Genomic DNA, 15,598 nt, shown 5'->3' on the forward strand with positions numbered 1-15,598 from the left:
ATTATTGTCCATTATTATTTTTTAAATAACAAATTTTTTTCTAAAAACCCTTATCTAAACCAGGCCTAAACCATTATTTATTGATAAACTTATTTGATATAAATTTTATAAAAGAACTCACCGACCAAATCATCCAATCACCCAAAATGAACTGATTAAAATAATATTTTTCTTGATTTATATATATATGTGCTTCTTTCTCTCAAAAGCCCTAGTTTTGGTGAATAATGTTATCAACTTCTCGTTCTCTCCGCTCGGCGGCGGAGTCCTCTTCTTTGACTCTTCGCCCGAGTAAAGAAGTAATGAAGGTTGGAAACTGGGTGGACTTCTTGCCGCGTGATATCTCTTTGGAGATTCTGCAAAAGGTTGGGACCATTGACAAGTTGATGAATATCCAGAAAGTAAGTATCTCCTGGTATAGAAAATCTGTCAAGACCCTAAACTATGGCGCTCCATTGACATGCAAAACATCAAGGATCTCCCCTACACGAGCAACATTATAGTTAAGATGGCCATGAATGCAATTGACCGGAGTCGTGGCCAATTGATTGATCTCAAAATTGAAGATTTTGGAAGTGAATATCTCCTTATGCATCTTATTAATAGGTATTCATGATTAAATCATTATTGTTGGTTTTTTTCTAATTCTAGTAAAATATTATTATAAGAAAAAATCCTAAACTATCTCATAAATATTATAATCATTCTATTATTAAATCTTAGGAAGAACTTTTGAATGACCTTTAAATGTTTTGTCTTTCATTTTTTACCTTAGAATGCTTGTACCCTAATGCAATACAAGTTCTGAATGAATTTTTGAATAACCTTGTTTTTCTCATGTTTATACACATGTAATTTTATTTATTTATATTTGTTGGTTGATTTTTACTAAAAATGTCTTAAGTTGAAATGGAACAACTTTAAAAAAAAAATTTGTATCTATTGCATCTTTTGTTGGGACAAAAGAATGTGAAAGCAGCAATTAGCTTTTTATTGTTTTCTTGTGAATATGAATTTCTTTATATTAATTTTACCGTGTATTATTATATTCAATATCAATGATAGGCCAAAAGAGTTATCAACTTCTAAAATGTTGATAATTAAATGTTTCTCACCAAATAAAAAGAAAATAGTATCTTATATATATTGTTAGGTTTTTTATGAACAACAAGTCTTTTTGGATCTATATTTGTCTCTTAAAGTTTGTTTATAATAGGTGAGTTTTACTTGTTGGTTGTTTGTCGAACTGACACTTTGAAAGATTGTATATTTAAGGGAAATCAGTTGAAAAGTGTTCGACTTGTAAAGTGCTTGAACCTTTTTAATGAGGGGTTAATTGAAGCTGTTAAAAAGTTGCCATACTTGGAAGAGCTTCACATTTATTATGGGAAAATCACATATGTAGGTCTGGAACTTGTTGGTCGCAATTGCCCAGGTTTAAAATCATTGACATATAATATAAAAGGTATGTTCCCTCCTGTATATTTTGATTATGATGACGACGATGGACACTATTCTAGTAATGAAGCATTTGCTATAGCAAGAAGCATGCCTGAGCTTCGTCACCTTAGCCTATTTGGGAATCAAATGTATAACGATGGTCTGGAAGTTATACTCGACTATTGTCCTCATCTTGAATCGCTTGTCCTCATCTTGAATCACTTGATCTTAGGCAATGTTTTAGAGTTGACCTTGAGGAATGTGAAGAATTGAGTAAAAGATGTTTTTTCCATAAAGGGATTCCGCCCCCCTAATGACTCTACCGATGATTATGAATTCGACTCATCAATATGGTGAAATTATCCATATTGGTAATGAAGGTTATTTCTATATCGGTGGTGAAAATGATTATCATACCGAAAATTATGGTGAATACTGGATCAACGGCTTCTTAGGTGCGAATGTTAGTAGAGCTGCAGAGGAGGTAATGGTGGTGGTGGAAATTAGATTTATTCTAAATGTTTTGTTTATGTTGTTTTTGTACCTTTACTTTTTCCAAGGACCATCTTTGTTTTGTGTGGTAATTTGTGTGACTGCCTAGAAAAACTTATTTATGCATGTTTGAAAAATGTGAAACTGCTAGAGAAATAAAGAAGTATTACTGACAGGTATAAATATCATTTTATTTGTAGATTCTGATATTCATCTGTACATTTCCAAATGAGATTAGAATAAATGGTATAAACATTATTTTTGCATGATAACTTTCTTAAATGGATTGTGTAGAGCATTTACCTCATAAAATGGGTCTAAGGTACATGACTCCAAGGGGTTATATTAGATTTCTTAATAAAAAATCTAGTATAATTATCATAATTCCCTATTTTTGTGGATTTGTATATCATAGAAGCATTAAAAAATATCTTTAGTAAATCTTTGAATTTAAAATTTGAATAATCTTTACATACTTTGTTTTCCTCTTGTAATATTTTGGATCTATATTTGTCTTTTGTACTTTATTTATTTTGGGTTGTTAATTTGGAACTGACATTGATTGGGCTTGGGCTTGGGCTTGTATTTAGGAAAAATAAGTTGAAGCGACTTCGATTTGTATGGAGTTTCATTACAGACGAGAGATTAAGTAAAGCTACTAAAAAGATGTCATCTATAGAAGAACTTCATATTGTTGGGGACATCAAACGTGTAAATCTTGAAATTGTTGGTCTCAACTGCCCTGGTTTAAAATCACTCACATTTAAAAAAACTATGTTTAATTACTAAAATCGAGTATACAGAGGAGAGTGGTGATGGAATTAGTTTTATAAGGTATGAGGAGGACTATGACGATGGAATTGATCCTAATTTTGATGCACTTGCTATCTCAAAAACAATGCCTCAGTTGCAACACCTTAACCTTATTGGTAATGGAATGACAAACGAAGGCCTATAGGCTATACTCGACTCTTGTCCTCGTCTAGAATCACTTGATCTTAGGAGGTGCTTTAGAGTTGACCTGAGAGCTGATCTTGTGTTGGACAAAAGATGTTTTTCCATAAAGGAATTTTACCACCCCGATGACTCTACTGATCCTAATGATGATGATTTTCAATCTTATGATGAGACTGATTTTGAATTCCCCAAAATTGAGTATTGGCAATGGTGATGTTAACTGTGATTTCCCTGGTAATTTCGCTGGTAATTTAGATTTTGTTTTGTTGGATTATGAACATTTTTCTTTGATGTTTTTTTAAATTATTGAATATTTATGTGTTTTAAATTTTAACTATGAATTAGTAACTTCTAAACGAATAAGAAATGAAATCAAATTAAGATATTTTTTTCTAGGAGATATATCTTTTTTGAGTTGGATATGTTTGATGATGATTTGGTAGATTATTAAAATATTTATGGTGGAGTACTTAAATATTGATTTTTTTATGGTGAAGTATTTAAATATTTAAATAATTTTTTATTTGAATTATTTATTATCTTTTTTATTATTCCAAAAAAATATAATATATATATATATTAAAACATGTATATTAATATATTTTATTATTTGATATATCCTCAAGACATTAATCAAAAAATGTTTTTTTTTATTAATTTTTTTGTAACTAGACTTATGAAAAATAAATAAATATAAATAATCCATAATTTCTTTTACCAAAGCCCAAAACATACAACTCACTCTTCTTGTTGTATGAAAGTAAAAATAATAATTGATTGGATAAGCTCATGGGCTAGGTACATTTATCTTAAGTCAATCTTAATACCATTAAATTTCACTAAAATCAAATCAGTTACCCTAAGTCATAGTTAAAAATTTTGAATTTTTTTCTCTTATTAGCTATTATGTCTCTATAATTTGTATAGAGTTAAATCCATGTACATAGATTGAAATTCATTCTCATCAGTTTTGTATAATTATGGATTACATATTTTTATAGGATGATATCATGTTAATCATTATGATAAAATTAAACGAATTTACATTAAAATATAATTGTATCAAATTATTCAGCATTTAAATATAAAAATTTATCACGTCCATTAAAAAATACTTGATGAATATTTTATTTATAAAATTAGTAAATTTCAATTTCAATTGTAATTGTTTTATATTATTTTTCTTAAAATATTTTTAATCTGGATAAATTTTGAATTATGACTCCACCATCAGTTCGAATTATTTTATATTTGTTGATTGAAGACCACGCGGACTAAATCACCGAATGAACTGATTAAAATAATATTTTTCTGGTTTATATATAAATACTTCTCTCTCTAAAATAATAGAGTTTTCTGAATAATGTTATCGACTTCTCGTTCTCTCCGCTCGGCGGCGGACTCCTCTTCTATTACTCCTTGCCCGAAAAAAAAAGTAATCGAGGCTCGGAACTGGGTGGACTTCCTGGTGAAAAAAGGTTGGGATCATTGAAATACTGAACACTATCCCAATAGTATGTCACTCGTGGCATAAAATCAGTAAAGACCCTGAGCTCTGGCGCTACATCGACATGGAAAACCTCGACATTAAAAACCTCGTGCGTCTCCGCCCCACAGACTCTGATCTAGTTGAGATGACCAAGAATGCAATTGACCGGAGCTGTGGATAATTGATTGATCTCAAAATCGCAAGTTTTGGATGTCACGATCTCCTCATGCATCTTTCTAACAGGTATAAGAATCTTCTTCCACCCATAGATATTATAAAGAAAAAAATCCTAAAGTATGTTTATGAAAGGGCATATATTATTGTCTTGTGCTCATGAATTTTATTAGGAAGAACTTTTGAATGACCTTTAAACGTTTGGTCTTTCATTCTTGAAGCATGAGTACCCTTAGAATGCAATGAAGAATATGATAACTTAACCTTTTTTTATTAAGGTTAATTTTATTGGTTATTTCTAATTCTAAATTGCAAAGAAAAGAATCATAAATTGTATGAATAGACATGAAAGGATATTGTGTTTTTCCCATCCATTCTAGCTTGATACAGTGAGTGACCGATATAGACATTTTTTTTATTTAATTTAACAAATATCAAACACAACACTTTTGATAAGTTGTTTTTACTTATTAGATATAAACTATTAACTTTTATTCCTAAATGATTGGTTTCTTATAGATAATAAATTAGAAAAATATTGTTTATGACCTATTGTGTTAGTTTTAGCCTTTTAAATTTACTTATTATTTTGAATTAGCTTTAACCTTTTAAGTTTACTAATTTTATTTTCTTAGATGGATTGCAACTAGAAATATCTTGGTCTGACTTAACCTATGGACTTGTCAAGTTTACCCTAGACCAGCATTGCATTATGAATGATTTCTTTTGAATAACTTGGTTTTTCTCGAGTTTATAGACATGTAAAAAAAGTTCTATATATATGAGGCATGTTTAATTTTTATATTTAATAGAAATTAGCACTTATCACCTATCAAGGTAACTCAGTGATAAGAATCGGTGTAAGAGACCAAAATATTATGGGTTCGATTTTATCTGAAAACGTTTTGAGTTTAAGTGAATCGTGTATGTGGAGTGTAATTCTCCTCCAATTTTAAAAATTAGCACTTATCTGAATTTTCTTGTTCATGATTTTCAATATTAACAGTTGGTTTGGCTAAATTGTATATTGCATATTTTGTTTGGACAAAAAGACTTGAAACCATCAATTAGGTCTTAATCTTTTCCATATGAATATGGATTTCTTTATATTATTTATTGTTTTATTAATGTGTAATGTGTATTGTTATATTCATTATCCATATCAATGATAGGCCAAAAGTGATAATTATATGTCTCTCACCAAATAACAAGAAAATAGTATCTTATATATTGTTAGGTTTTTATGAACAACAAGTCTTTTTATATATATTTGTCTCTTACATTTTGTTTATGTTGGGTGAGTCTTACTTGTTGGTTGATTGGGGATCTAATACTAACCGAACTTGAACTGGTATTTAGGAGAAATCCGTTGAGGAGTCTTCGACTTGCAGCGTGCTGGAACATTTCTGATGAGGGATTAAGTGAAGTTGTTAAAAACTTGTCATCCTTGGAAGAGTTTCAAATTTATTTTTGCAACATCACACATGTAGGTTTGGAACTTGTTGGTCGCCACTGTCCGGGATTGAAATCACTCACATTTAATCAAAACGGTATGTTTCATGAATATGAGTCTGAAAATGAGGAAGCATTTGCTATAACAAGAAGCATGCCTGAGTTGCGTCACCTTAGCCTATTTGAGAATCCGATGTCGAACTTTGGTCTTCAAACTATCCTCGACTCTTGCCATCATCTCGAATCACTTGATATTAGGTAGTGCTTTAGCGTTAAACTTGTGGATTGTGAATTGAGTAAAATATGTTCTTCCATAAAAAGACTCCGCGACCCTCATGACTGTACTGATGATTATGAATTCAAATTCGACTCAACACGGAACCTTATCATGATTTCGTCTCCTTTGAACATTCCTTCATGTAGCGGAGTAATGGAGGCTTGGAGTTTAGATTTATTCTAAATGTTTTGATTGTGTTTTTGTTGTACCTTTACTTTTTACAAAGACCCATCTTTGTTTTGTGACTGTCTAGAAAAACTTATAATATGCATGTTTGAAAATGTGAAACTGCTAAATAAATAATCAGAATTGCTAAAACTTAATATATTAAAAATAATACTAGGTTGTAAGCCTTCAATCATGATCATAATATTAATACATGAAACATTTATTTATAAAACATTTAGAGTTTGATGTTGGTTATGTTCAAATTTTTACATAAAATCAAACCATCCAATCACATATATATATATATATATATATATATATATATATATATATATATATATATATATATATATATATATATATATATATATATATATAATTATTATTAAATTATTTAATTTATTAATTAAAATATTATAACTATATCAATTATAAAAATTTAAATATTGTTATTATTAAATAACTTATTTCAAAACTTAATTAGTTAATGAATAACTAAATCCAAAAAAATATCTTTTATCTATCTCAATCTTATTTATTGTATCACTTCATTTATTGATCAAAATATTAAAATATTATATATTTTAAATTATAATTTTTTATTTTATCATTATATATTAATATTTTTTATTTATATATCTTCAAAATTATTGTCCATTATTATTTTTTAAATAACAAATTTTTTTCTAAAAACCCTTATCTAAAGAAGGCCTAAACCATTATTTATTGATAAACTTATTTGATATAAATTTTAAAAAAGAACTCACCGACCAAATCACCCAATCACCCCAAATGAACTGATTAAAATAATATTTTTCTTGATTTATATATATATGTGCTTCTTTCTCTCAAAAGCCCTAGTTTTGGTGAATAATGTTATCAACTTCTCGTTCTCTCCGCTCGGCGGCGGAGTCCTCTTCTTTGACTCTTCGCCCGAGTAAAGAAGTAATGAAGGTTGGAAACTGGGTGGACTTCCTGCCGCTTGATATCTCTTTGGAAATTCTGCAAAAGGTTGGGACCATTGACAAGTTGATGAATATCCAGAAAGTAAGTATCTCCTGGTATAGAAAATCTGTCAAGACCCTAAACTATGGCGCTCCATTGACATGCAAAACATCAAGGATCTCCCCTACACGAGCAACATTATAGTTAAGATGGCCATGAATGCAATTGACCGGAGCCGTGGCCAATTGATTGATCTCAAAATTGAAGATTTTGGAAGTGAATATCTCCTTATGCATCTTATTAATAGGTATTCATGATTAAATCATTATTGTTGGTTTTTTTCTAATTCTAGTAAAATATTATTATAAGAAAAAATCCTAAACTATCTCATAAATATTATAATCATTCTATTATTAAATCTTAGGAAGAACTTTTGAATGACCTTTAAATGTTTTGTCTTTCATTTTTTACCTTAGAATGCTTGTATCCTAATGCAATACAAGTTCTGAATGAATTTTTGAATAACCTTGTTTTTCTCATGTTTATACACATGTAATTTTATTTATTTATATTTGTTGGTTGATTTTTACTAAAAATGTCTTAATTTGAAATGGAACAACTTTTAAAAAAATTTTGTATCTATTGCATCTTTTGTTGGGACAAAAGAATGTGAAAGCAGCAATTAGCTTTTTATTGTTTTCTTGTGAATATGAATTTCTTTATATTAATTTTACCGTGTATTATTATATTCAATATCAATGTGTCAATGATAGGCCAAAAGAGTTATCAACTTCTAAAATGTTGATAATTAAATGTTTCTCACCAAATAAAAAGAAAATAGTATCTTATATATATTGTTAGGTTTTTTATGAACAACAAGTCTTTTTGGATCTATATTTGTCTCTTAAAGTTTGTTTATAATAGGTGAGTTTTACTTGTTGGTTGTTTGTCGAACTGACACTTTGAAAGATTGTATATTTAGGGGAAATCAGTTGAAAAGTGTTCGACTTGTAAAGTGCTTGAACCTTTTTAATGAGGGGTTAATTGAAGCTGTTAAAAAGTTGCCATACTTGGAAGAGCTTCACATTTATTATGGGAAAATCACATATGTAGGTCTGGAACTTGTTGGTCGCAATTGCCCAGGTTTAAAATCATTGACATATAATATAAAAGGTATGTTCCCTCCTGTATATTTTGATTATGATGACGACGATGGACACTATTCTAGTAATGAAGCATTTGCTATAGCAAGAAGCATGCCTGAGCTTCGTCACCTTAGCCTATTTGGGAATCAAATGTATAACGATGGTCTGGAAGTTATACTCGACTATTGTCCTCATCTTGAATCGCTTGTCCTCATCTTGAATCACTTGATCTTAGGCAATGTTTTAGAGTTGACCTTAAGGAATGTGAAGAATTGAGTAAAAGATGTTTTTCCATAAAGGGATTCTGCCCTCCTAATGACTCTACCGATGATTATGAATTCGACTCATCAATATGGTGAAATTATCCATATTGGTAATGAAGGTTATTTCTATATCGGTGGTGAAAATGATTATCATACCGAAAATTATGGTGAATACTGGATCAACGGCTTCTTAGGTGCGAATGTTAGTAGAGCTGCAGAGGAGGTAATGGTGGTGGTGGAAATTAGATTTATTCTAAATGTTTTGTTTATGTTGTTTTTGTACCTTTACTTTTTCCAAGGACCATCTTTGTTTTGTGTGGTAATTTGTGTGACTGCCTAGAAAAAACTTATTTATGCATGTTTGAAAAATGTGAAACTGCTAGAGAAATAAAGAAGTATTACTGACAGGTATAAATATCATTTTATTTGTAGATTCTGATATTCATCTGTACATTTCCAAATGAGATTAGAATAAATGGTATAAACATTATTTTTGCATGATAACTTTCTTAAATGGATTGTGTAGAGCATTTACCTCATAAAATGGGTCTAAGGTACATGACTCCAAGGGGTTATATTAGATTTCTTAATAAAAAATCTAGTATAATTATCATAATTCCCTATTTTTGTGGATTTGTATATCATAGAAGCATTAAAAAATATCTTTAGTAAATCTTTGAATTTAAAATTTGAATAATCTTTACATACTTTGTTTTCCTCTTGTAATATTTTGGATCTATATTTGTCTTTTGTACTTTATTTATTTTGGGTTGTTAATTTGGAACTGACATTGATTGGGCTTGGGCTTGTATTTAGGAAAAATAAGTTGAAGCGACTTCGATTTGTATGGAGTTTCATTACAGACGAGAGATTAAGTAAAGCTACTAAAAAGATGTCATCTATAGAAGAACTTCATACTGTTGGGGACATCAAACGTGTAAATCTTGAAATTGTTGGTCTCAACTGCCCTGGTTTAAAATCACTCACATTTAAAAAAAACTATGTTTAATTACTAAAATCGAGTATACAGAGGAGAGTGGTGATGGAATTAGTTTTATAAGGTATGAGGAGGACTATGACGATGGAATTGATCCTAATTTTGATGCACTTGCTATCTCAAAAATAATGCCTCAGTTGCAACACCTTAACCTTATTGGTAATGGAATGACAAACGAAGGCCTATAGGCTATACTCGACTCTTGTCCTCGTCTAGAATCACTTGATCTTAGGAGGTGCTTTAGAGTTGACCCGAGAGCTGATCTTGTGTTGGACAAAAGATGTTTTTCCATAAAGGAATTTTTACCACCCCGATGACTCTACTGATCCTAATGATGATGATTTTCAATCTTATGATGAGACTGATTTTGAATTCCCCAAAATTGAGTATTGGCAATGATGATGTTAACTGTGATTTCCCTGGTAATTTCGCTGGTAATTTAGATTTTGTTTTGTTGGATTATGAACATTTTTCTTTGATGTTTTTTTAAATTATTGAATATTTATGTGTTTTAAATTTTAACTATGAATTAGTAACTTCTAAACGAATAAGAAATGAAATCAAATTAAGATATTTTTTTCTAGGGGATATATCTTTTTTGAGTTGGATATGTTTTATGATGATTTGGTAGATTATTAAAATATTTATGGTGGAGTACTTAAATATTGATTTTTTTATGGTGAAGTATTTAAATATTTAAATAATTTTTTATTTGAATTATTTATTATCTTTTTTATTATTCCAAAAAAATATAATATATATATATATATATATATTAAAACATGTATATTAATATATTTTATTATTTGATATATCCTCAAGACATTAATCAAAAATGTTTTTTTTATTAATTTTTTTTGTAACTAGACTTATGAAAAATAAATAAATATCAATAATCCATAATTTCTTTTACCAAAGCCCAAAACATACAACTCACTCTTCTTGTTGTATGAAAGTAAAAATAATAATTGATTGGATAAGCTCATGGGCTAGGTACATTTATCTTAACTCAATCTTAATATCATTAAATTTCACTAAAATCAAATCAGATACCCTAAGTAGTTAAAAATTTTGATTTTTTTTTTCTCTTATTAGCAACTATGTCTCTATAATTTGTATAGAGTTAAATCCACTGTACATAAATTGAAATTCATTCTCATCAGTTTTGTATAATTATGGATTACATATTTTTATAGGATTATATCATGTTAATCATCATGATAAAATTAAACGAATTTACATTAAAATATAATCGTATCAAATTATTCAGCATTTAAATATGAAAATTTATCACGTCCATTAAAAAAATATTTGATGAATATTTTATTTATAAAATTAGTAAATTTCAATTTCAATTGTAATTATTTTATATTATTTTCTTAAAATATTTTTAATCTGGATAAATTTTGAATTATGACTCCACCATCAGTTCGGATTATTTTATATTTGTTGATTGAAGACCACGCTGACCAAATCACCGAATGAACTGATTAAAATAATATTTGTCTCGTTTATATATAAATACTTCTCTCTCTAAAATAATAGAGTTTTCTGAATAATGTTATCGACTTCTCGTTCTCTCCGCTCGGCGGCGGACTCCTCTTCTATTACTCCTTGCCCGGAAAAAAAAGTAATCGAGGCTCGGAACTGGGTGGACTTCCTGCCGAAAAAAGGTTGGGATCATTGAAATACTGAACACTATCCCAATAGTATGTCACTCGTGGCATAAAATCAGTAAAGACCCTGAGCTCTAGCGCTACATCGACATGGAAAACCTCGACATTAAAAACCTCGTGCGTCTCCGCCCCCACAGACTCTGATCTAGTTGAGATGACCAAGAATGCAATTGACCGGAGTTGTGGACAATTGATTGATCTCAAAATCGCAAGTTTTGGATGTGACGATCTCCTCATGCATCTTTCTAACAGGTATAAGAATCTTCTTCCCCCATAGATATTATAAAGAAAAAAATCCTAAAGTATGTTTATGAAAGGGCATGTATTATTGTCTTGTTCTCATGAATCTTATTAGGAAGAACTTTTGAATGACCTTTAAACGTTTGGTCTTTCATTCTTAAAGCATGAGTACCCTTTGAAGAATATGATAACTTAACCTTTTTTTATTAAGGTAAATTTTATTGGTTATTTCTAATTCTAAATTGCAAAGAAAAGAATCATAAATTATATGAATAGACATGAAAGGATATTGTGTTTTTCCCATCCATTCTAGCTTGATACAGTGAGTGACCGATATAGACATTTTTTTATTTAATTTAACAAATATCAAACACAACACTTTTGATAAGTTGATTTTACTTATTAGATATAAATTATTAACTTTTATTCCTAAATGATTGGTTTTTATAGATAATAAATTAGAAAAATATTGTTTATGACCTTGTGTCAGTTTTAGCCTTTTAAGTTTACTTATTATTTTGAATTAGCTTTAACCTTTTAAGTTTACTAATCTTATTTTCTTAGATGGATTGCAACTAGAATTATCTTGGTCTAACTTAACCTATGGACTTGTCAAGTTTACCCTAGACCAGCATTGCATTATGAATGATTTCCTTTGAATAACTTGGTTTTTCTCGAGTTTTTAGACATGTAAAAAAAAAGTTCATTGTATATGAGGCATGTTTAATTTTTATATTTAATAGAAATTAGCACTTATCACCTATCAAGGTAACTCAGTGATAAGAATCGGTGTAAAAGACCAAAATATTATGGGTTCGATTTTATCTGAAAACGTTTTGAGTTTAAGTGGAATCGTGTATGTGGAGTGTAATTCTCCTCTAATTTTAAAAATTAGCACTTATCTGAATTTTCTTGTTCATGATTTTCAATATTAACAGTTGGTTTGCCTAAATTGTATATTGCATCTTTTGTTTGGACAAAAAGACTTTAAAGCAGCAAGTAGGTCTTAATCTTTTCCATATGAATATGGATTTCTTTATATTATTTATTGTTTTATTAATGTGTAATGTGTATTGTTATATTCATTATCCATATAAATGATAGGCCAAAAGTGATAATTATATGTCTCTCACCAAATAACAAGAAAATAGTATCTTATATATTGTTAGGTTTTTATGAACAACAAGTCTTTTTTTATATATATTTGTCTCTTACATTTTGTTTATGTTGGGTGAGTCTTACTTGTTGGTTGATTGGGGATCTAATACTAACCGGAATTGAGCTGGTATTTAGGAGAAATCCGTTGAGGAGTCTTCGACTTGCAGCGTGCTGGAACATTTCTGATGAGGGATTAAGTGAAGTTGTTAAAAACTTGTCATCCTTGGAAGAGCTTCAAATTTATTTTTGCAACATCACACATGTAGGTTTGGAACTTGTTGGTCGCCACTGTCCGGGATTGAAATCACTCACATTTAATCAAAACGGTATGTTTCATGAATATGAGTATGAAAATGAGGAAGCATTTGCTATAGCAAGAAGCATATCTGAGCTGCGTCACCTTAGCCTATTTGAGAATCCGATGTCGAACAATGATCTTCAAGCTATCCTCGACTCTTGCCATCATCTTGAATCACTTTATATTAGGCAGTGCTTTAGCGTTAAACTTGTGGATTGTGAATTGAGTAAAATATGTTCTTCCATAAAAAGACTCCGCGACCCTCATGACTGTACTGATGATTATGAATTCAAATTCGACTCATGCATTCTCAACACGGAACCTTATCATGATTTCGTCTCCTTTGAACATTCCTTCATGTAGCGGGGTAATGGAGACTTGGAGTTTAGATTTATTCTAAATGTTTTGATTGTGTTTTTGTTGTACCTTTAATTTACTTTTTGCAAGGACCCATCTTTGTTTTGTGTTGAAATTTGTTTGACTGCCTAGAAAAACTTATAATATGCATGTTTGAAAATGTGAAACTGCTAAATAAATAATCAGAATTGCTAAAACTTAATATATTAAAAATAATGGTTGTAAGCTTCAATCATGATCATAATATTAATACATGAAACATTTATTTATAAAACATTTAGAGTTTGATGTTGGTTAGGTTTAAATAACCTTTTATGAGTACATATGTCTAAGTGAGCTAGTTGTGCAAGTACATACGTCTAAACTTTTTTCCCAAAATAATTAATGATGAATGCTCATATATATAAAATAAAATTAAAATAATCAATCATAAATACTCATATAAAAATAATAAAAAATTATAAAAAAGATAAAAATAGAGGGTTCATTTATTAGTAATATAAATGAAAATGAAAGAGAGAGAAAATATATTAATATTTAATTAATAAATATATAAATTTAAAAATAAAAGTTAACCATGGTTACTAAAAGAGGCTAAATGATCCAATTTTTTATAGTACGTACGTTTAAATGACATTTTAGTAATACATACGTTTAAATGAGCTAGTTGTACAAGTACATACGTCTAATTGAGCTTTTTTTCTATATTATTATTATTATATATATGATTATTATTTAGGAAAATAAAATTGATGGATTATTATTTTTTTTGGATTGATGGCTCCATCCATAATCCGTCAAATACAACTCAAAACACATCAACCCACTAATGCCATAAAATTTTGGACTGATAAAGGCTGAATCTACATCAGATAATCATGCATCAGATAACCAGTTCTCTACCCCCTTCACAGCTCCTTTAGCCAATCTTACAACCGCCTCTAGAATCGCAGTTGACGCTATTGCCATCGCCAAACCTTCTCCCCTTTCAAAGATGCAACCTTTATCGATCGTTGCTATCTGAAACTTTACGCATTTTCCAATGTAATTGGCTAGAATCGGAGAATCCAATCGTGCTCAACAATCCATAGGGACTCCGAGTTGAATATTCTCGATTGTAATATATCCCCCATCTGCTTTAACCAGACAAGCAAAATTTTTAAGAAAAAAAGAGTAAGAAGAGAGGAGGGAGGAAGAAAATATCAGTGTTTGTTGACGTGGTTGTTGCAGCTGGACTTTGATTATTTGTAAGTAGAAAAAATAAATATTTGGGTGGAGAAGAAAATGAAAAGTCTAGTTTAATTGCAGAGATTTTATAATTAATATTTAATACTAAATTAATGAGAATTCATGTTGTTGGAAGTTTTATAATTAATATTAATTTTATTATACGTTTTTTGTTGGAGGTTTTATAATTGATATTTAATGAAAATTTTGAATTAATATTAATATAATTTAATTAAGAAAAATAGAGTAAGAGAATTATAGTGAATTTTTATTATTAATTTAATAAATCAAATTAAACGTTATTATATATAAATATAAATAAATATTTATTAATATACGATAAGTTTGTATATAAACCTCTATATTAATGCATTAAGCATTATTATATATATCATTATTATTAAATATAAAATTAAATATGTTAGGTAATATTATATATTTTAATATAAAAATTATTAATAAAAAAATATTTTATATTGTTAGTGTGAAAAAAAATATAAATATCTATATATGGTAAAGAGAAAAAAAAAATACTGATAGTACACCTCCAACATTTTAAATTAAGCGTTATTAGATATATATATATATAGATAATCGGCCATATAATTCACAGATAAGATAATAGAGTATTTTAAACATTTAGCGAATAAATTTGGTTATGTATACCTATAGGTTCATTAAGGATTTCTCAGCCAAACTAGACATTACAGAACAAAAGAAGACAATGACTCAAATCCCATCAAAATTCACCATCAAGATCAAAGATTTTATCATCTAATTAATTAAATATATTACCCTAGCTCAAAGGTCACAATTGTAAATAACTCAGCTTTGGATCTTATG

General features: G+C 29.0%; 1 protein-coding gene and 1 pseudogene across 1 annotated transcript; both read left to right on the forward strand.

The window, feature by feature from the left end:
* The first annotated feature begins 227 nt into the window (after positions 1-227).
* On the forward strand, positions 228-1,797 carry LOC124925271 (annotated as a pseudogene).
* Positions 1,798-7,322: 5,525 nt separating this feature from the next.
* On the forward strand, positions 7,323-8,815 carry LOC124925272 (putative F-box/LRR-repeat protein 23). Its single transcript, XM_047465242.1, has 2 exons — positions 7,323-7,500; positions 8,319-8,815. Exons 1-2 carry the CDS (start codon positions 7,323-7,325, stop codon positions 8,813-8,815), a joined length of 675 nt encoding a protein of 224 aa, XP_047321198.1.
* The last annotated feature ends 6,783 nt before the right edge of the window (positions 8,816-15,598 follow it).

This window comes from Impatiens glandulifera, chromosome 2, assembly GCF_907164915.1.
Source record: "Impatiens glandulifera chromosome 2, dImpGla2.1, whole genome shotgun sequence".
Lineage (NCBI taxonomy): Eukaryota > Viridiplantae > Streptophyta > Magnoliopsida > Ericales > Balsaminaceae > Impatiens > Impatiens glandulifera.